A 23161-nucleotide genomic window follows, 5' to 3' on the forward strand; every position below is an offset into this window, starting at 1 on the left:
GTCGTCTTTAGTTATCTTTTTAAATTATTGGAGACGTCTTACTTGTCCATCATCTTTCACCATGATGTTGCTGTTGTGACGATCACCAATTCCCAAAATGAACGTAGCAACACAATAGCCAGCACAGGAGCGTGTAAACAAGTCAATGGCTGCATCATACCTAACGTTAGAAAAAGTAATGTTTTTAAATTCAAAATCTATTATATAATAATTGCAACACTTTGCATTCCAAACATATCAATCGCAATTAGTTCTAGTTAATGAAAAAAGAGGAAGAACGTCACTAATCAAATCATCAAGTTATAGGATATAGAGGGAATCTAATACAGTCACTATATATATATATATATAAATATATATATATATATAAATATATAAAATATTTAAATACTGTTCATATTTATGAAAGTATGATCATTCAAGTATTTAGGATAAGTTCAGATTGCTGATACTTGCACATATTAATTTGTGCATCGCAGGATTTTTTCTATGTCCATATATCAGTGCTATCAACCAATCACTTTGTACGTCATTTGCACTTTAAATGTTGGTACACTCCTCCCAAGGCGCCATGTGATCAAGGCCTCTGGTAGGCTGAAACGCGTCATGGCAGGCATGCTGACCTATGAAACTCACCTTGCACCTACAACTGGGTCTATTTTCGTCTGTTCCTGATTCCCGATATTCGGGATTCCGGTGGTGAAGTTTTCGGTATATGTATATGTATATGTATATATATATATATATATGTATGTATATATATATATATATATCACCAAACCTTCCTCCAAGCACGAAAGAAGAAAGGGACACAGCGGGGCTCGTCTGGACTCTTTATTCACAAGAATTCGGCATGACCGGTTTCGGCGCACAGCCTTTATCAAATGCCTCAGTCCATTGAAAAGAAACCCCTTTGAATGTTCAAGAAGCTCCTCCCACCCAAATGGTGAAGGGCCCAGCTGTAACTCGTTGTGCTGATTTTCTGTAGTCCCGTGCCACGAACCACCAGTCCCATCATGCACCTGATAGAAGTTTTTCGAGCTGCAGCAGAGTTCTTTAACGGATATACTGGGAGAATAAGAGTCCTTGGAGCCCCTACTTCCCGCCTTTCTCATCAAGCGGCACCTCAGCTGGAGACACAACTATCATGACTGTGCCTCTCCACACAGTGTTGAACCACGATTCAGTGGCAGCAATTCGGTAACACCAGGTGAGTAGGGGGTCATGGATATTCCGATACCTCGGACACAACTTTAGCTTCCACTCGTAGTTTCCACTTGCCAGTGTATTCCATGACCACATCAAGGAAGGGACCCTTTAAGCGCACCACAGGCTGTGCGCAAAATATCACCAAACCTTCCTCCAAGCACGAAAGAAGAAAGGGACACAGCGGGGCTCGTCTGGACTCTTTATTCACAAGAATTCGGCATGACCGGTTTCGGCGCACAGCCTTTATCAAATGCCTCAGTCCATTGAAAAGAAACCCCTTTGAATGTTCAAGAAGCTCCTCCCACCCAAATGGTGAAGGGCCCAGCTGTAACTCGTTGTGCTGATTTTCTGTAGTCCCGTGCCACGAACCACCAGTCCCATCATGCACCTGATAGAAGTTTTTCGAGCTGCAGCAGAGTTCTTTAACGGATATACTGGGAGAATAAGAGTCCTTGGAGCCCCTACTTCCCGCCTTTCTCATCAAGCGGCACCTCAGCTGGAGACACAACTATCATGACTGTGCCTCTCCACACAGTGTTGAACCACGATTCAGTGGCAGCAATTCGGTAACACCAGGTGAGTAGGGGGTCATGGATATTCCGATACCTCGGACACAACTTTAGCTTCCACTCGTAGTTTCCACTTGCCAGTGTATTCCATGACCACATCAAGGAAGGGACCCTTTAAGCGCACCACAGGCTGTGCGCAAAATATCACCAAACCTTCCTCCAAGCACGAAAGAAGAAAGGGACACAGCGGGGCTCGTCTGGACTCTTTATTCACAAGAATTCGGCATGACCGGTTTCGGCGCACAGCCTTTATCAAATGCCTCAGTCCATTGAAAAGAAACCCCTTTGAATGTTCAAGAAGCTCCTCCCACCCAAATGGTGAAGGGCCCAGCTGTAACTCGTTGTGCTGATTTTCTGTAGTCCCGTGCCACGAACCACCAGTCCCATCATGCACCTGATAGAAGTTTTTCGAGCTGCAGCAGAGTTCTTTAACGGATATACTGGGAGAATAAGAGTCCTTGGAGCCCCTACTTCCCGCCTTTCTCATCAAGCGGCACCTCAGCTGGAGACACAACTATCATGACTGTGCCTCTCCACACAGTGTTGAACCACGATTCAGTGGCAGCAATTCGGTAACACCAGGTGAGTAGGGGGTCATGGATATTCCGATACCTCGGACACAACTTTAGCTTCCACTCGTAGTTTCCACTTGCCAGTGTATTCCATGACCACATCAAGGAAGGGACCCTTTAAGCACACCACAGGCTGTGCGCAAAATATCACCAAACCTTCCTCCAAGCACGAAAGAAGAAAGGGACACAGCGGGGCTCGTCTGGACTCTTTATTCACAAGAATTCGGCATGACCGGTTTCGGCGCACAGCCTTTATCAAATGCCTCAGTCCATTGAAAAGAAACCCCTTTGAATGTTCAAGAAGCTCCTCCCACCCAAATGGTGAAGGGCCCAGCTGTAACTCGTTGTGCTGATTTTCTGTAGTCCCGTGCCACGAACCACTAGTCCCATCATGCACCTGATAGAAGTTTTTCGAGCTGCAGCAGAGTTCTTTAACGGATATACTGGGAGAATAAGAGTCCTTGGAGCCCCTACTTCCCGCCTTTCTCATCAAGCGGCACCTCAGCTGGAGACACAACTATCATGACTGTGCCTCTCCACACAGTGTTGAACCACGATTCAGTGGCAGCAATTCGGTAACACCAGGTGAGTAGGGGGTCATGGATATTCCGATACCTCGGACACAACTTTAGCTTCCACTCGTAGTTTCCACTTGCCAGTGTATTCCATGACCACATCAAGGAAGGGACCCTTTAAGCGCACCACAGGCTGTGCGCAAAATATCACCAAACCTTCCTCCAAGCACGAAAGAAGAAAGGGACACAGCGGGGCTCGTCTGGACTCTTTATTCACAAGAATTCGGCATGACCGGTTTCGGCGCACAGCCTTTATCAAATGTATATGTATATGTATATATATATATATATATGTATGTATATATATATATATATATCACCAAACGACCACCTTCCTTCAAAGAAGTCCAGGGACACAGCGGGGATTCTGTTGAAGCCTTTATTCACGGATTATCAGCATGGCATAATGCATTTCGACTTTACGTCTTCTTCAGATGCTGCTGCTGAATTGTTATCACCTGTTCCTTCCTTTGAACGACTCATTGCGCTCCCATTGGTGGGAGGTCAGCTGGTCCTGCTGCCTTATATGGAATGCAGTTTGATGGACAACTACAATTCCCAGCATTCATTGTTCAGGTAAGTACTGCAGCCGGATAAAGTTGTAACTGCTGTGAGTGCTGAACAGTGCACCACAAAGGGGGGCCATGTAGTGGCAGGTAAAAACAAAATAATAGACGTGTTGCAGGCTTCCTCAGGTCCCCTACGTCCAGCCCCAGTAATGAGAACACACCTGGCCCGAGGCAAACTGTAATCATGCTCGCCTCCCCATATAATAACAGGCTGCGTGGTCGCAGCGGCCACTGGTATGGTCCGTTCTCGAGGCGGTCCTGGCGAAATCAATACCTTGATTGCACAGTCCAAGTTGCCAGGAAAAGACCAGGACACTTGATGGACGGATCCCTGTATCGCGCTCCAGGCAGGCGCGAAAAATATCACCAAACGACCACCTTCCTTCAAAGGAGTCCAGGGACACAGCGGGGATTCTGTTGAAGCCTTTATTCACGGATTATCAGCATGGCATAATGCATTTCGACTTTACGTCTTCTTCAGATGCTGCTGCTGAATTGTTATCACCTGTTCCTTCCTTTGAACGACTCATTGCGCTCCCATTGGTGGGAGGTCAGCTGGTCCTGCTGCCTTATATGGAATGCAGTTTGATGGACAACTACAATTCCCAGCATTCATTGTTCAGGTAAGTACTGCAGCCGGATAAAGTTGTAACTGCTGTGAGTGCTGAACAGTGCACCACAAAGGGGGGCCATGTAGTGGCAGGTAAAAACAAAATAATAGACGTGTGTGTATATATATATATATATATATATATATTCTTTATTTATATATGTATATGTATATGTATATGTATATATATATATATATATATATATATATATATATATATATATATATATATATATATATATATATATATATATATATATATATATATATATATATATATATATATATATTCTTTATTTTTTTTCCACAAAAAAAAGAAAAATCCTAGCAGCTTTCATAACAGAGGATGGCAATCTTCATGGTTCCAAAATATAAGTACAATTTTTCCCTTTACATTTTTTTTAAAGCCATCTACAACCCTTCTAGTTCTAGTAATTTATAATGTCAAAATCCTAAATGCATGAGGTCTTTGGCATTCATCAGAGAAACAACTCAACACATGTGAACACTCAGCAAAATACTGTATCTCTAAGACAAATACATACCCCTAAAACACAAGCTAAAATGTAAAATGTGGGTAACACTTACATCTCCCCTTTATTCTTGTCTTTCAGCCACTGATGCAATGTATGGCTGTTGAACTGCAAGGCACCTTTCAGGCCTCCTTTGCATTGAATCTGCATGATTGTATGCGAGTTTCTCACAACCTCAATCAGTCCGACACAGTCTCCAATGGATAAGCAGCCATAAGGCAACATTCTAGACAAGAAAAGCAAGACTGGTTACTAATGGTTAATTTCCAGAGGTTAGATAGTGCTGTAAGTCACATCACCCCAATGCTACATCACATTCCTTTATGCTGTGCATACTACAAATGATTGCTTCTGGACACATAGCTTGTTAAATGCAGCAAATATGAAGACAACGTATTGGTCACATCTTTTCACGGGGTACATGACAGCAATTTCTAGAAGTGGTAATGATGTTAGCAAAAGCGTATTAGGAAACGGACAGGATCAGAGTGAACAGACATGAAGAAGGAAGATGAAGGGCCTGGAGTAATGTTTCCGGCTCCTATCAATACATGGTGTCATGAGATGGGCCTCAAGATTGTGGTTGTGGGTGTTACAGAACTATGGGGCCACAAATGGCAGAAACAAGTCCTGTAAGCAGAGTGGCATGATTATGCTATCTTGTACATGCTATGCACCTGGCACACACACTTGGCTCTGGTAAAACAATAACTGAGAAAACGGTGCCACACTGAAAGGCAGATGACAGCAACTAGTATTAACAAACAGACTGTAATCCCTTCACCCGACTTGTAGTTCAAAATAAAAATGCAAAGAAGCTAAGGAAACTCTGAATAGACAAGACAAATAAGGAAGAAACATCTGTGTGTATACAAATTGACAAAAAAAGTGACATTACCTCCCACTCACAACCTGTCTAAAATCAACAGCATACATAGACTCTCACTTGCTACTCAGCTTTTACTCCATCTTTGGTACAACAGTGCATTCCAGCTTCCGTGCATCTTCCCGTAAGCAAGACTAAAGGCCAGGATCCCTAACATTTCAATTTTTGTAGCTTGTATGAGACAAGTGTCAGAAAACTTGCATCACAAACCTAACAGCACCACTTAAATACACCTTGTGCAGTGCAATCCACATTCCAACACACCAGTGCACCCATGCATAGTGATGCCAAACAGGTCAACAAGTTATTCATCCCATCACATAGCAAGGACACAGCACTACACACAGATTGATGCTCACACTGCCATCATGCACACTGCAGACCTAATGGACGTCACCGCAATTGAGGTTAATTATAGATTTGGTTTTCCCCACAACCACCAACATTCTTGAAGCTCTGGTCCCCCATGACTACAGCATCCAGCACACTGACAGCCTGAACAAAATTGGAGATGGTGTCCAAGTTGTCCACCTGGCACTGTGTACATGCACGATACAGCAACAGGAGGTCTCTGATCTCCACTCCTGCCTCTAACCAGTGTCATCCTTCAAGACATACCATCACTTACATCTGGTGTATAAACAACCTTAACCAAACTCATGCTTCATCTTCAAGGTGTCATGTTCAAGGCGTCCAAACGAATAACAGCAGCATTAACCAGCTATTTCAACATCTTCAACAACCACAGAATACAGGGTGACACACTGACCAAGGCTATAACAGATGTATTCTCAAGCTGCTGGAAACCACACACATCAGCCTCTCATGCACCTAACACATAGAAAGCATGATGGGTCAATATCGGAGTTTTGACTCATCTACGCATGTCAGTTCGTTTATACAAACTATAACATAAGTCACAGTACATAAAACTTGGATTAGAGACAAAAGTAGACCGGATATTCCAAACATCGTAACATATACCCATACATGACAGTTCAAATGATCAAACAATATATGACTTCTTTAATGACTTTTTTGCAAAAGCGATAACCACTATGCATTATGTAAAACTGTTTTTCTTTTTGAACCATGCTTCCACAAAGTGAAGGATATGTCCATCACCAAGTTAGGCACATGGAACAATAAAACAGACTTTTTTACAACAGTTTAATTTGCCAGGAGTATATGCAGTATAAACCAAGTACTGCATAGTGGCCGGAATGTCAACTAGTTAACCCAGACTCCGCTTCCACAGCTTCTTTAAAACACTTCAAATCATCACTGAACTATTTCTGAGAACAATTATTTAATCCATTGGTACCTTAGAATCTTACGGACATGAACATTCTTCTAATCGCAGATCATGTAACCAGCTAAGCAAAGTCCTTTCCATCGCAGGTACCTCTGCAGCAATCTAAAGTGATGTCCCATTCCATATTCTGCCCATGTTGGGCTATGCAGGGAGACACTGACTGATCAAGTTACAGACTTCACATCCCAATTGACATCACAAGTCTGTGTGAGGTTACTAACAGATCACATGAAAACTGTGTACCATCCATCCATTGATGACCTTGTTGAGCGCTTTAACAAAACTCTTACACCTATACAGCGGAAGCAGTCAATCTGAATCAAAGGGATTAGAACAAAGCTTTGCCCCTCCTGTTTGTTATTCACAGCCTCCCTTAGACTTCACCAGGGTTTTTCCCACCTGAACTAGTGTTTGGGAGACAACCACAAGCAATTTTCGATACAATCCTGGAAGAGTGAACTGAACCAGAGGAAAGAATTACACCCTTAGCTGAATAAATCTTAGCCTTTAGTGACAGACTCACCGCAATATGACAACTAGCAGCTGACCATTTATGAGATGCAGGAATGATCTAAGAAAATAAAAGCAATATAATAGCAGTGCTTGTCTTCAATCTCCAGAGGTAGGTGAAAACGCATTAGTACTATTAAAATGCTAGCCAAATGCATGCACTTTATCGAGTCACTAAGAAGACTGGTTCCCTTACTGACAGAGCAGAACACCGGGACAGAAAATGAGCTTCTCAATTATACCATACCAATCTACTTAAGATAAGGGAAGAAATGGTGAACGCGTTATTGATTCAGGCCAAGTGTCTATCTTTGATGAAGACATTTTCCCGGTAAAACAGGTTCTTGGGAAGGTCTTGTGGGCCAGACTCAAATATCAGAGCTAAAACAATAAGACATGCAAGGTGTGTTGAGAAGGAGTCGTGAACAAGAGAGTTTACTTCACTGATTTTTCTGGTACCCAAAACAGATAAAACGAAAAAAGTTACTTACCGGTAGGAGTGGTTTTGCAGTATGAAGAATTATCTTGACTACATTGCGTCCCATCTATCTCCCCAAACAAGGTTTATTTGCAAAGACAACAACAAACTATGGCAAGAGGAATCAATACAAGGTGAAAGAGACTCTAAAAATGTACACTGCATCAAAGAGTTTCCAGGGCGTTTGTATGATGTCCTCAGAGGAGAGCCAAGTGACCAAATGGTGGATGACTTCACAACACCAAAAAAAGAAAAAAGAGAGATAAAAGACAGACTAATAATTGTGGACCCAACCACTAGTCTGTGGAATAACGCATAGCATGTACATTCAGAAATGTTGCAGTCTTTTCTTTAAAAAAAAAATAAAAAAAAGTTTTGTGCCATGAATCCTTTCTGGATTCACATGCTGTGCACTGATTTTGTAGAGGTATCTTTTCTCTGGAGGCTTGGACAGTATTTGAAAACAAGTGTTTTAACACTCTTGGTCCCAAATGAGCCTCCTTATTGGCTTGGATGTCCACACAGTAATGTTTGGTGAAGGTGTGTGCAGAATACCATGTTGCTGTCATGCAGATGTCATTTAAGGATACATTTGCTAAGAAGGCAAGGGTTGCTTCTTTTTTCCTTGATGAGTGGGTCCTTGGCTCTCTCCCAATGTTATTCTTGCTGCTTTGTGACGGTTTCTTTCTACTAGAGAGCATTTGCTTACTTGAGCAAAAGAGGTGAAATATTCCCCTCCTGATTGGTTTTGTATTTTGCACATAATACATAATTACCTGTCTGACATCCAGCGTGTGTAGGGCTTTCTCGGCCTGTGTCTTGGGTTGTTGGAAAAAAGCATGTAAGTGCATTACTTGGTTAACATGAAACTGTGCTGCCACCTTTGATATAAACTGTGGGCTTCTTCTAATCATTAATTTATCCTTGAAAATCTACAGATATGGTGCCTGTGTTGTAAGTGCCTGTATTTCTCTAACTCTCCTTAACGATGTGGTAGCAACTAAGAATGCTGTAATCAGTGTTAGATATTGGAGTTCCGCTCTAACCATGGGTTCAAAAAGATGCTTTCATTAGTTGTGTCACCACTAAACAGAGGCTCCATGAAGAAATGGGAGCAGCCCTTGAGGACATGGTCCTCTTTGATCGTTTGGGGAAATGTTTTATGACTTGTGATAAGAAGCTTCTCCCTATTACTCCCTCCTGTGTGCCCCACTATGGCCCCCAAGTAAACTTTCTGCGTTATGAGTTTTTTTGCTAGCTAATGTGAGATACTTGATAACTATAAAGTCGTGGTCCACTTGCCTCTATAACACACTCCTTGTTAGGCCTCCTGGCATCCTTCATCTCCATGCCCTCGGGAACAATTCTGCCAAGCTGAAGGGTTATTAGGGTCTGTTTGTCTTTTGTAGCACAAGTGAAATAGAGGCAAAGCTTTGGCATTTTGAGTTCTTCTGGGTTGCAAACAAGTCTGTGTGTAGTGTACCTCACTGTGGAAAAATGACATTCTGCACCCTTTCATTAAGACTCATATCTGTCTGCTTCTGTGTTCTGTTCCTCAGGCAGGTCTATTGCAATTAGTGTTACACTCCTTTTTCCAGCCCACTTCCAAATATCCTGTGCTAGTTTGGATAGCACATGAGATCTTGTTCTCCTGTTTGTTGAAGTAGACTATTGTGACCGTGTTGCTGTTAGAATTTGTACCGACTTTTTCTCTATGTTTGTGTGGAAGGCTTTTCAGTCCTAAGAAAACTGTCCTCCGTTCCAACACATTTGTGTGTTGCACTGCTTCTTCTGGGCTCCATGGTCCTCTGATGTTCAGTTTTCCCACGTGAGCTCCCCGCCCGGTGTTGGATGTACCTGTTATAATGGCCATTGAGGGAGCTGGTAGTTTGAATGGTCATTCCAGAGTATGTTGTTCCACCACTGCATCTCTTTCTTACTCTGTGACGAGTAGACCCTTCCAACTCCACGTCAAATGTTAGCATTGCTGTTGTAGCCACTCCTGAAGTGGTATTATGTGCAGCCTCACTTGGGGAATTAAAGGAATGCAAGATGCCATCATCTTTCCCACTGTCCTCACTGTCAGATGTTGACCTTTCTGGTAGAGGAGAACTTGCTCTGTTAGTGCCTGTACTCTAGGTTACCAGGACTGCTTTGGTTTTTTCCACGTTTAGGATCATTCCTAGGAAACTGGGTTGAGTGATAATTTTTAGAGGATGACAGAAAATCGTGGCCAGTGGAGAGTTCACATCACAGTGTTTATGTTCTCTTTGCATTGTCTGCAGGACTTTCTTCTGAAATGTGCTACCACAATAGCTAGACCAGGGGTCTCCAACCTTTTCTGCAGCGAGAGCTACGTCTGAACCATGAAAATCATCGTGAGCTACTAAAGGCTAAGCAACTTGAGCATTATTCCCAATGTCCCTCCACACTCCGCTTCATTGACGAGGGATACACATATACCCATTTAGTGCCTGCAATGCACAATATGAAACCAGAGAGCCTGGTATTAGTCCTGTCTTCCTTCTTCAACAAACTGTGTACTCCTGACCTCTGCCATAACTAGCTAAGAAGACTACAATCTTAAGAAATCATATGGACATGTAGTGCTGTTCAAAGCTGTAATCATACTAAGAACCATAAACTGCACATCTGTCTCTCACCTTTTCATAAACCACACTACTAAGCTCCATAACTCTGGAATCTAGCCACGGTGCTCATCACGCACAACATGGATCACTTCCCACATATGCTCACAAAATAAAGACAACCCCTTTCCTACCACAAACCCTACATGGATTGGCTTGCAGGGTAGTAAGCACTATATACAAATGCTGCAATTACAATTATTTTATCACATCATGCCTCCTTTTTCTACATTATCACATGACCGGACCTTGAAATGCCCGAGTTCAGGGTGTGCACTGTACAACTTCTCTCTTAACAGACTATACATTTGTTCCATGTAATAACCTATTCCACATGTATGGTGACCATGACTTGCCACTTAGTTTATTATAGAATTGTCATAAGGGATGGTAGGAGTCCAGGATTGTTTCATGTTCAAAAGCTATTACTTCTAAAAATGCCTCTCAATGTAGTACTATGATATGTTATTCATACGAAATGCTTAAGCATGTAGGAGAAATAAACGTTGTGATTTTCTAAAACATTCCATCATATTTTTGTATGGCTTTTGTGCCACTATTTTCATTATTTTCTAGTCTTTGCTCACGTAAGGAAGGGGCCACAGACCTTAAATTGGCCGGTGCTCAGATCTCCTTATTAATTTATTTGCCTCATGAGATACTTTTTTAAATGGGATATATTTAAAGTGAATTATGAAACCTTATATTCATTGTGCTTAAAATCAACACTTCATTTTAAATTTCTCACATGATATCATGAAATTAAAAGCTTTGTTTTGCACGCATTTTGTTTTTTAAAAAGCACCTCTTGGAAGTTCTCCTGGGGCAAGAACCGGAACCAGGAACTTAATTTTACATTACATTTCTCCAATTATTTCATTAAAATGTAATGAAAAGACATGTAAAATATGTTCTCAGTTCTGTGTTGTGGCCAGGAACAACCTGCAAGGTACACTATTTATTTCAAAATGAAAGATGCCTGTGAAACACTTCTTTAATTTAATGATTAAATTAAAGCAGTGTTTCAGATTGATTTATTCACTTATTTGAAATAGTGCTCATGTTTTAGATGCCTTGATTAACACCATGCACAGGTATCTTTAAATAAATAAAAGTTCCTCTTGGCCACAAACCTGATGCCTGTCCGGTTGTGCTTAAGGTGGGTGACACTGCATCTCCTGTGTTGCGGCATGGAGACCCAATTATGCCTTCAAGGCTGCTGCTCTGGCTGCAAAAATGCACAGGATCACAGCATGAAGGCACACAGCAAAAGGCACGCATGCTGGCCAACATCAACCACTTTGCCCCGCTACAGGCAGGCTCCAACAGGAGCTGGTTCAGATAAGCACCAGCAAAAGGCCTAAAAAATAAACAAAATGATGACGATAAGCTACTAACATGGAAGTCAGGCCAAAAGCTACTGACAGGGAGTCTGCTAGCTACCGGTAGCTCGCAATCAACCGGTTTTAGACCCCTGATCTAGATACTTTGTGAACACACTTGGCACAGGCAGTATCCCAAAAGGTAGCAGTGCAAATTGATAGTGCACCCTGTCCACGATGTCAAGAATATTTAGAGTCTTTTGTTCACTGGTGTGTGCAGGGAGGCATCATTGAGGCCTATGGTTGCCATGTGGTCCCTTCTGCATGAGAGGAATAACCTCTTGCAGTGATGTAATTTTGAATCTTTTGTGTCTTGAACTGTTCAGCACCCTTAGATCCAGTGTGGGTCTTAGTGTCTTGTCTGCTTTTGGTAACAGGAAACAGGTTGAGTAAACTTCTTGAATCCTTTCTTTTTGTGGTACTAGTTCTATTGCCCCTTTAAGTGGTTGTTGACTTCTTGTCGTATGCGCATCTTTTCTTCCTTGCTCGTTCCACCTACTCATGGTCTTACTGTAGGTGGTGCACTTAGCAGTTCTAGGCAATAACTGTGTTGGATCAGATTTAATATTCGTCAGAGGTAATGATCTTTCATTCCTCAAGAAATCCTCCAATCCTTTTTTGAGGTGCTAAGTCACTTGTTGGAAGATCCACATCCCTTTGGGATGGTTACTCTTTCATGAAAGGTGTGTTGTGAGGGTGATCAATACTGCCACGGTGGTGGTGTGGTTGACGGGCCACACAAAGATGTGAAGGTGTGTGTTGGTGAATCTGCATTCCCTCCTCTTCTGGATGTCTTCTTCCTTTGTTCCATAACTCCCCGAAAGGGCCTCTAGGGCCTCTTGTACTGCAATGCCCCGCTGCCTTCCCAGTCTCATTGTCCTTTCTCATGCACTGCAGCGGTTCATCAACTGTTTTTCCAAGCAGGCGTCCCTGGTGAAAATCATGTCGATGACAGAGGCCTACATCTCCAATTTAAAACCGGACACCCTCAGCCAGGCATGGAACCTCAGTAAAGTTGTTGCACGGAGCGGTCTGCATGATTTAACGCCAACCAGAGGCAAGTGTTCACAACAGTCTAGCTCTCTTGGACCACTGTTTTTGCCCTCTTTTGTACTCCTCAGCCAAAGGCGGCATAAACTCTTCAATTTGATTCCATTGTTTATGGGCATACCTGTTTAGCAGCGCGCTGGAGTTAACAATGTGCCACCCCTGACCTCTCCATTTTTCATCCTACTATGACCACCTAGTTATTCTCCTTGTCGGAAGGGGGGGGCCTGTTGATGTCGGGGCATTTGTCCTCTTTTGTGCTGCAGCCATAAATGTGCAAGTCTTTTGTTATCTTTTGTAGATTAGATAACTGTGAATATTCATTCTGTATACAAAATTCTAATCATTCGCACAAGCACCTATTGTGCTCAATGGCTTTTCAAGTTTCTGAAAGAGAACATTTTGAAATTTTACATTTACTACCGCTTTCTAAAAAAAAAAAAAACAATCTTGAAAGGCGAAAATAGGAATTTCTTTTTATTCAAATTGTTGTTTGTACTACTACACTATCAGACATTGGCAGCTGTTTGCATCAGGCAATCATTAACAGTTGTGTGCAACAATGAAGTGCTCAAACTAGGTTTTCTATGTTTGTGCAGGTCATAAAGGATGTATCAGAGCTTACAGAAAGGGCTAGGCTACAAATCTTTAAAGAATCTCACTATTACCCTTGTAGTACAAGGTGCTGAACCTGGTTCCTACTAGAAGTTTTATGTTTCATTCCAAGAACTCATGAAACTAATACAAAAGAAAAGCATGAGATAATGGTAGAAAAGCGGATATGGTTTTATGGTTAAACTAAATGGAAGTCAAAATCGCCTGAGGGCTAACTTCATTTTACCCCTTTTTGTAAAGAGCCTCAAGGTGGCAAAAAGGCATTGTTATCACTCTATAACAAGGAAGATCTTTGTGCCAAGGAAGAATTGTTGAAGTAGACTATCAGACATGAGATACTGAAATGATTCCATTCAAAGTGGGCGTTGATATTGGCAACAAATGTCTTGTATACATCATACTGAGATCCAAAAGAACAAAAAAAAGTATTACAATGTGAATCACGTTGTCACCATAGAAATCGTAACATCTGAAAGAGTGAGTCATCGACAGGAAAAAAAGATCCTTAACATTTTGGGTTGTCATGCACTTAAAAGCATTTAAAAGTAAATAAGTTGAGAAAGTCAATAAATAAAATAACTGAATTTAAGTTAGGTAACGTGGTGTCGGTATACATTAAATGTAAAGAGTTGTGTATAAATCAAAATAAATAAAACATTTTTTTTTATTACTCACCGAAGGTCAAGACCCTGATTTTGCCAAATATTTTCCATAATTCGTATGATCTGAAGCGTTAGCATGTCCTGCCTTAAATCTAAAACATTAAAGCAGTTAGCTCCAAGTATAAAAGAGTCAAACTGTCACACGGAGAAAATAACTGCAGATGGGGTATCGTCAATATTACTACTATAATATTAACCTAGCAGCTACATTAGAATATGTTTGTTTATAGTGCTGGATACATTTGTAATTATTTACTAATAAAATATGACTTTCTAAAAGTTAGACTTTACAGCAGAAAGCCTACCAAACATTGAAAGAAATTGTTTTGGAAGATTATCCAACAACTGTAAGACGAATAATTGAATTGCCTTTAATCACACTTTCATATAAACAGCTTTAGTCACCTACTGAACGCTAATAGAAATGACAGCCTACTGACAGAACCCTCTTCAATTGCAACAATACCAGCCAAATAATAAAAAGCCTTTTGCTACTGACAAAGATAATTTTAGCTTGTGTCTCATCTGGTTATATTCTTTCCCATTAACAAGCAACTAGTCACTTGCTTTACTTATACTATGACCACAACATTTCTTCTATGGCCATGGTAAGGCAGCATACTTTTCACACCAGCAATCTATTGCTATGGAATAATGACCTAGCTGTCATGAAGAAGAGAGCAATTAATGTATTCTTTGAAACATGTGGTACCCTTCCTTATCTGCTTTTCCAAAATCACTACTTCCAGTGATCCTAGAAGCTTCGTTTCTGTAACATTTATAATTGTGAACAGAACCGGTTTTAAAAAGTTTAATTACCTTGCATTCCCAAAAGTAAAGTGGCCAAGTACTCTATTCCCTGCAGTTCCTTCAACATGTACCAGAAAAGTCCACAAAGGCAGCCTACAGCCAGAACACGGTCACATGCCATACGCAGCCTGATTTATTGGCAGATTCCTTAGGTTAAGCGCGTAAGGCATATGCTAAACAGCCTCCAAATACTTCAATTTCAGACATAGTTCTTTTGCATCAAGAAATGTATATGCCAGAGGACATCAGTTTCCTAGATCTCTCTCACCTTCAAGGATAATCTGTTGCTGACCACATCTTACATGGCCCTTTTGTCACACTGGGCGCTGTGCAGTTTTCTGTCACTTTGACATTTTTAATAAACTGAATGTCTTCATTCTTATAGCTACTGATGTTATTTGAATTATGAGATAGGTTTAATAAAAGTAGCCTTTGCCGTATTTACAAGCCTCTATCAACATAATTCAAAGGAATGCTTCAAGATGCTTTCAAAGAAAAACCTATGTCTCCATTGAGAACTCTGTCTTCTTTATATTTTCGTTTAGGGATCAGTCTGTCACAAAAAGAACGTCTTTTGCTGTAATACAACCACTGTGTTCACAATTCTTAATTCAGTCTCAGGCTAATTAATGCATATACTGCAAGGCATGGTTAGAACAAACGCTTGTACTTGTAAAGGATATGACCTGGAGCTATGAAAGTCTTTCTAATGCTAGGCTGTCAGCTTGCTGTCTTCCACAATATGCACATTTGCTGCAAAACATCTGCCATTTCTGCTTAAGTGAAAGGGTTAAAGGTGCGGTCAATAGACTTTTACAGCTAAATGTGCAGTCTTTTGTTATCCTTTGTCAAGCTGGTCCTCAACCAGGGCTTTGGGTAGAGAACCACTTTCTGGCAGCTGTAATGTGCGAAATATGGTTCTAGGTGCACCTAGATAATAGGCTCCAAGGTACCAACACAAGTATTTTTTATCAATAATTGCCCGTCGACTTTTGCCAGGTCTCCAATTATCTGTTCATGGTCAGCGTTGAAAAAAAATCACAAGTAGACAATCTGTTCAAAATTAGCCAATAAGAAGGAAAGTCTTTGTTGTGTCTCCCTTTTGGAACATTTCCTAGACATACCATTGTGTCTTGATGTTCTGTGTACAAAGCCATTAAAAGGCAATTTAGGTCATTCCTTCACTGGAATCCTACAAGGGGCTCTAGGTATACGTATCAAAAACAGTCTCATTATGATTCTTAGGTACCTTGCACAGCAACAGCAAGAAGGTATAGCCCACTGGATTATTCTCTAATCTTTTCTTGGGCTGATATTACTCTGAGTCGAATGAGACTGGACTCTATGCGTCAGATGCTTGTACAGTGAAATGGAGTTGAGTAAAATGCCCACTCGGCCATCAGGGTCTGAAAATCATGCCCTACTGGTGCATGACATTTAATGTAGAAGTACCCCTGCAGTACTATTAGGTATTTGAACCAGAACATGGTTTCACGGTTTGATGATAATATTTTCAGCATTCCTGTGTAATTACATTTTAAACAGTAGGGACACACAAAAACGATTAGAAGCGCTTTTTTTTTTTTAAGTTAACATTTTCTCACCATCGCCATTCTTGAAAATAATTTCATTATTTTGAAACAATAACTCCGACATGATGTCAGGATTTTCCCAGTTGAGCCAGAGAGGTCTTTTCGCAGAGGACATAATCCTGCATTCCTCAAGCCTAAAGAAAAATGTTGAACACTTAAATATGAGAAAGTCCCAATAGAGAAAATTCAGTAGCACTGAAAAACAAAGTAATTGAGCTCATATTTCGAAAGAAAAAGTTACCATATACTCATATAAACACAATTTATTTTTAAATAGACCTCAATACTGGCCCAACACTGTTTCTAAGATCTTGCCCACAAATGCAAAATTCATTCAATTCTAAAAGCTGGGATCAGGATCCATGATATACTGGTACCACAGCTGACAACGACACCACTTAAATCACACCACTTTGCACTTCATCAATATAAACCACAACGTATTTTACACACACAACACTCGCACTATATTCCGCCTCTTAACATAAGCTGCATTATTGAAATTGAAATAAATATCAACAGTAGCAACAGAGAGAATAATACAACAGAGATACACTTAACAGATACTATGGGAAATGCAGACAAAGGACATCAAATCTACGGGAAACCATACTCACACAGGCAATCACATTCAGATGATGATGTGCACAAACTAACAAGGGAGTTTTCCTGAAAGAGGTTGAGCCATCTCTTGTCAGTGAATTCAGTGATTCACTTACAGGAGATGGCACAACTTCCTTCAGGAATCCACTGGCCAACTCCACTAATCCAAGTAGATAGGATGCAGCAGAGAGAAATTTTGATGTGGATGAACATCTTGACCGTTTTGCATCTCCCTGCCTAGTAAGGCAAACCACTCATAATACCAATGCTTGGCAGTGGAGAGGGCCTATGTCCCGGATGCTGCTGGGGCATACATTGCACCCACAATGTGTACTTATGCAGGCAGAAGCTCTTGTGGCCCATTAAGAAGAAAGCTGAGATTAAAGCAGCACACGTTTCCAACAACAGCAATGCATGCCACCCAGTATGGATTTTGAATATTAATTACAGAAAGGTCGCATTCTAGTATGGTCTCTTGAAATATGGCCTGGAAGTTTGGCTGGACTGTTCCTATTGGAGTAGAATCAAAATAGATTTTTATACAGCTGGGTACAAACTGAGGAGGCAGGTGTGCAAAATAAGGATGACTGAGATGCTGCCTGATTAATTACATGTGGCTGAGATTAATTCAAGTACCTAATCCATCATATTTTTGTGTACCTCATTGCGACGGGTATGCACAGATGTGGGTACTGCGTTTACTGTGCTACTGGAACCAAGCTGCACAGGACTGATGAGTCCCATTCAGGGTGAAACCAGTCTTGGGTTAATTGTGTTCTAGTTCAAGGAGAGTTGGCATGGCAGTTCGGGCTGGACTGTTCCTAATGGAGCCGACTCAAGATTGATTTGCTTACTGCTGGGTTCAGATATACAAAGTAACCATGGACTGGTAAGTAGCACGAGTGATTACCAGTGGCTGAGATTAATTCACGCATACGATTCTTCACTTTTTTGTATACATAAATATAATTTCAGCGCCCCATTGACTTGTTGACTATGCAGATGCTTTTATAGTAGCTACTTACTGAAATAACTCTGGTCAAAAACAAAGGATTGCTATACAATTTCACCTATGCTTCAAAAGATGTAGTTAGGTTTCCTTAGTGACATCTACTACAACTATTTTCATGACACATTTAATCTCTACAACATGCACCGGTTTAAAGGGACCATTCATGAGGGTATCCAGTACCGTGTTTTTCCCAGAAAGCACAGTGAACACTTTCAGAAACAGATTTCATAAAGTCTGATGATCTTTCCAGAAAAAAAGTTCTTATTCTCTCACTTACTAAACCTAAAGATATCTGCCAAATTAACCTTGATGAAAATGTACAGGAAGCTGCATCCACCTGATTTCACAGGGGGGCAGAAATTAAGGTGGCAAAGCAGAGAACAGGTGCAGTATGCCCAGACGTGGGTCCTGTGCTCACCATGCCATCGGAGTCAAGCTATCCTGGCTGATGAGGGGATACCCCAAAACCGGTTCTACGATGCTTGTTTCCCGTCTGGGGAGGTCCTGGCAGTTGGGGCATGACTGTTCCCATGGGGAGCAGGGTCAAGACTGATTTGCATATGGCTGGGTCCAAACTGGAATTACATTGTGAGCAAAAGAACTATGGATTTAGGCCCAGATCTCTGTACTGGGGGTGAGTGGTGGACATTGTTCGGCATTACGTCCATCATTTGTTGATATAATTGTGTGCCAATTTTGAGGATGCTTGATAGTCTTTTTCCTACCCCAGTGCAAAAAGGAGGAAAAACGACTTTGGAGTCATACCAACTTCTGTAAGTGTACTCACATTTCTTACTCTGCATTTACTCTATTATTCTGTGCACAATCTGCTGTCTAAGGAACTTTTACTACTTTTTAAAGGTTTGGAAAGTGAAACAACATGCAAAATGGTGCAGGTCTGATTTATGCAGTGGATCAATCAATTAGACAGACAGACAGGACTTCTAAAGCATGGCTAATCACCTGTGAGGGTATCCCGGCGCTGAGAACCTGCAGCTTAGGGAGGGTACAGTTGATCAGCAAGGTCTTGAGTCCCTTCCTGAATTCCAACAAAGTGGATGAGAACTGGAGGTGAAGGGGGGAGGTCATTTCTTGACTTGGCAGTGAGGTAGGAAGAGCAGGGTCCTTCACTGTTGCTTAGGCATATGCGAGGAGTTTGAGTGAGGGAGAGGGAGGCGGAGCGCAGGTAGGGTTGCTGGAAGTTCAGGCAGAGTTTGATGTATGCTGCTCTTTGGTTGTGTAGGGCTTTCTGGGAGTCGGATCGGGGGAGCCAGTGAAGCTTCTTGATGTGGGGGTTGATATGGGCTCGCAATTAGAGTTGGAGGAGGAATCTGGCTGCTGAATTCTGTATGGTATCCACTTCTTCAGGAGGTGGTAGGGGATTCCTACTGTGAGTTGGCTGAGCACATCCAAAATGACATCTTGTAATTTTTCTCTAAAGAATCTGCAATAGCTGGAAATAGCTGGAATAGATTCCTCCTATATGCTCCGCAGGAATGGTTCAAGAGCAATGGTCTTGAAAAATGTAATCCCTAAGTCTTAAAGTAAAGAAATCCTTTGGCACTCTCTCATGCTATAACATTTTAAATACCCTGTAGATTTTTTCTGCCCAGAGTCTAGTAACTCTACTTCATCTCATGGTAGTCTTGATTTAGGTCTTTGTTGCTGTGGGTCTTCATCAGGCAGTATGCAACAGTCAAAATTAACATCTTTGTCACTTTCATATTAACTTTCTTCCTCATTACCCCCACATTTCTCTGCCTCCTAGTTTGCATACAGACCCTCAGGTTTTACACCCAGGCCCTGAAGGAGTAAACAATCATGGTCCAGAATCTCTTCAATAGTGTCTTGGTGGTGTGGAATTGGTTTCTAGATATCCAGCTTTTCTGACTAATGCTTTGTTGGGAAAGACAAAGATTTTGCAGATGCGGCCAGGTCAGTTAGAGATGGGGTTTTAAGTGATGGAATGGGTAAAGTGCCTGTTTCAAGGGCTTTGCTAAATAGACTAGGGTATTTCACGAATGTATCCACTTTCTATGACTTTTTTGTATGTTGAGTTGTAATAAGACTAGGTTTTGGTCACTTCACCACTGGACTGCAGTCACAAGAAAATAATAAATACTTTTAGAGAAACCCAACAAAGATTGCACAAATCTTATTTGTGTGCACTGAAAAAAAGGTTTTTCTGGGATGTTTCGCTTGTAAACTTTGAAGAAAGATTTGCAGTTTTAGAGACTTCCCAGCCCCCTGTTATGTGGTGAGAATTTGAAACTGGCCTTTGGAGTTTGGTGAAACCTAAGCTCACTGGCAGTTATATTGACAGAAACACATTTAAATGTAAAGGGTGAAACACTAAATAAGCAGCTAATGTTAGTGCTGTTATTTTAATTATAGTAAAGAATAAGAGGTGGTCAACAGGGAGGAATTAAAGTATGCGAATATAATGAAATATTCAATGCCGGAGCTTCTCTTGTAAATAAACAGATCCTTTATTTGTATGAACATCTGAGAAAAATAGAAGTACCTTAGAGTGCCCAGTTGATGTGCAGGATTCAAGGGAGAGATAAATCCTTGCAAAGCATCCATGAAGTCTGGCCGCCTCATTTGTTCAACAAGAAATTTCATCTGGACCTAATACACATAAGTGCAATGTCAGTTGGAGGCACTAAAACGGTAAGTGTTAAAACATATTCTTGTTTTGAAAAAAGCAAAAACTGACCCCTCACTTTATTTCGTACTAATGCATAGACTATTCAGTAAACAGAAACCGCAGCATAAACAAATCACAACGCAAGTAAATGAGAAATGCATTTTACTAGCAAGTCAACAACAAGCATTGGCATAGCCAATAGGTCTCGCTTTTGGGACCTTATAAGTATTTAGTTATGCAGCACAATATCCTTGGTGCAACAACATAAACTGTTGCATGGCTAAACACTTATAAAGTCCCAAAGGCGAGACCTATTGGCTATGCCAATGCTTGCTGAAAGTGGGCACAGGATTTAGCATAATTTGGTGAGGGTTCTTTCTGGTGGTATAAACATCAGCACCCTAAAGCATTGCCGTGGAAGCAGAGGGTATGGACAACTGGAACAGAAAACGAGTTTCATTTCATGATCTTGTTTTATGTTTTATTTTCCTAGTTTTATATGTAGTACATAAATGACAAATGGCAATGTAAAATAACATGGAACCTGAACATGCTCGAAAGAGTTTGGCCCTTGTGCTCTTTGCTGCCCATGGTGACTGGTGTGAGTAGGACATGATCATGAGGTTAAACATGTGAAAGTTGGAGTGAGGTTGGAATAAAGGCTTTGAGACCCAAGAATAGATCGCGTCAGTGCGGTCTGAGGGGTGTTGACAGCAAAGTATAACTGGGTGGAACGTGGAGGTAAATAAAGTGGGGTTTAGGTGTGAAAGATTTTGGGTAGATGGATGTTACGCATTCAAATATTAATTAGGACAAATGGACAGAGGCTGTGCTGTTGCTAGCCTGGTGCGATTCTCCAAATGAACAGTGCCTTCTTTGCCTCATGTTTGCCCCCCACACCCCCCACTCATTTCGGAACTACAAGATTTCATCGTGGAGATATGTTTTATGTACATTTTTGCTCTATCAGTAGGTTTCCTGCAGATGGAAATTGTTCTTGAATTTATTAGAAAGGGAAAGTGCGATCGATAAAAAATAAAAACAAAGATGAGAGCGGTTAGATCAGATGCACTTCAGGGGACAGAATTCACAAGAACTCGAGGATGTAAGGAGTTAGAGGCTTAAAAATGCCCGCACAGTCCGTCCTAGCAAACACATTCTGCTCACAGTGGATTCAGAAAAGGCATGTGAACACAATGAATGAAAAATAAACAAAGTAAGCACAAAAGAAAGTAGATAAACCCTTCTGCTGAAGCTGCAGTTGAGTTTACTTTCTCACGAGGGGAAGTGTTAAAAAGGGGTGATTATCTATAATGAGGACTGGAAGTTAGAATGGGGAGTGTGAATAAAGGAGGGAGGGGGGGGTGGGGGTGGGGGGGGGGGGGGGGGGAGTACAAAAGTTAAAAAAATAAAAACATGCAGTCACAAGTCGCCAGCAAACACACAACTCTTTCATCTGTATTTAGCACAGCACTTGTTGCAACATCTGACGTATTTCAGTACTGGCTCTACATGCCAACACTAAATTAAATTGCCACGAGGATAGCTAGAATTAGTAGGAAAGAGAAATAAACCATCTCAGCATCCAGAGGTGTCACTAAAGCAGAAATATTACTGGTGGCATTTACTTACTTAAAACCACTGCAGTAGATTGTAATTACTTCCAGGCAAATATTTTTGCGTGTGCAGTTTTGTGGGCAAACCTTTAAAAGTTGGTCAACAGCCACACGTTTGCTAATCATTTGGATTTGAATGATATTGCAGGATGTCCCTTGTCCGGGAGGATGGGGGGGGGGGGCGGGGGGGGGGCTGTTAGAAAGGATTAAACACATAGTGCCTTCAGCGTACTGTATGCGGGGCCCAGTTATGTGTGCACGCCAGGCGTAAGGGCAAACATGTTTCAAAACACAGCACATCCCAGGGAAGCTGTTTTGGTTTCTTGAGTTAAACATAAAGGGACGCCAACAGAGGACGTGGGGTCGACAGTGGCTGGAAGCCCCCACAAGCGGGTTGAAATAAGGAGCCAGGGACCAGTATGAACGTGCGGGAGGATTGCAACACTAGAGTCAGGCAGGCTGTACGATCACCGACGTTGGTGGGGGTGCTGCCTGGGTGCCGAGAGAACCCTACAAGAACTACTGTCAGATTGATGATTCCACAGACAGCTTGAAGCAAGTCATGTTCGGCGGCTGCGTCAGGAGGACTGGAATCTCGTATGGAATGCTGGCAGAGGAGAGCTGTGAATAACGCTATACCATGCGCTAAGACATCACTTAGCTGCTGCAGTTGGGATTAAATTGTTTGGGGTTGTAAT

At 41.5% G+C, this 23161-nt stretch overlaps 1 protein-coding gene across 1 annotated transcript in view; it reads right to left on the minus strand.

The window, feature by feature from the left end:
• Window positions 1-23161, minus strand: part of PIK3CA (phosphatidylinositol-4,5-bisphosphate 3-kinase catalytic subunit alpha) — a 256280-nt gene that overhangs the window by 32474 nt on the left and 200645 nt on the right. The window contains exons 14-18 of the mRNA XM_085635399.1: window positions 20722-20828; window positions 16595-16716; window positions 14194-14272; window positions 4693-4863; window positions 43-160 (exon numbers count right to left, since the gene is read on the minus strand). Of these exons, the coding sequence (XP_085491525.1) occupies window positions 43-160; window positions 4693-4863; window positions 14194-14272; window positions 16595-16716; window positions 20722-20828 (597 nt within the window). The remainder of the gene's footprint in view (window positions 1-42; window positions 161-4692; window positions 4864-14193; window positions 14273-16594; window positions 16717-20721; window positions 20829-23161) is intronic.

The sequence above is a fragment of the Triturus cristatus genome, chromosome 11, assembly GCF_964204655.1.
Source record: "Triturus cristatus chromosome 11, aTriCri1.1, whole genome shotgun sequence".
Taxonomy (NCBI): Eukaryota; Metazoa; Chordata; class Amphibia; order Caudata; family Salamandridae; genus Triturus; species Triturus cristatus.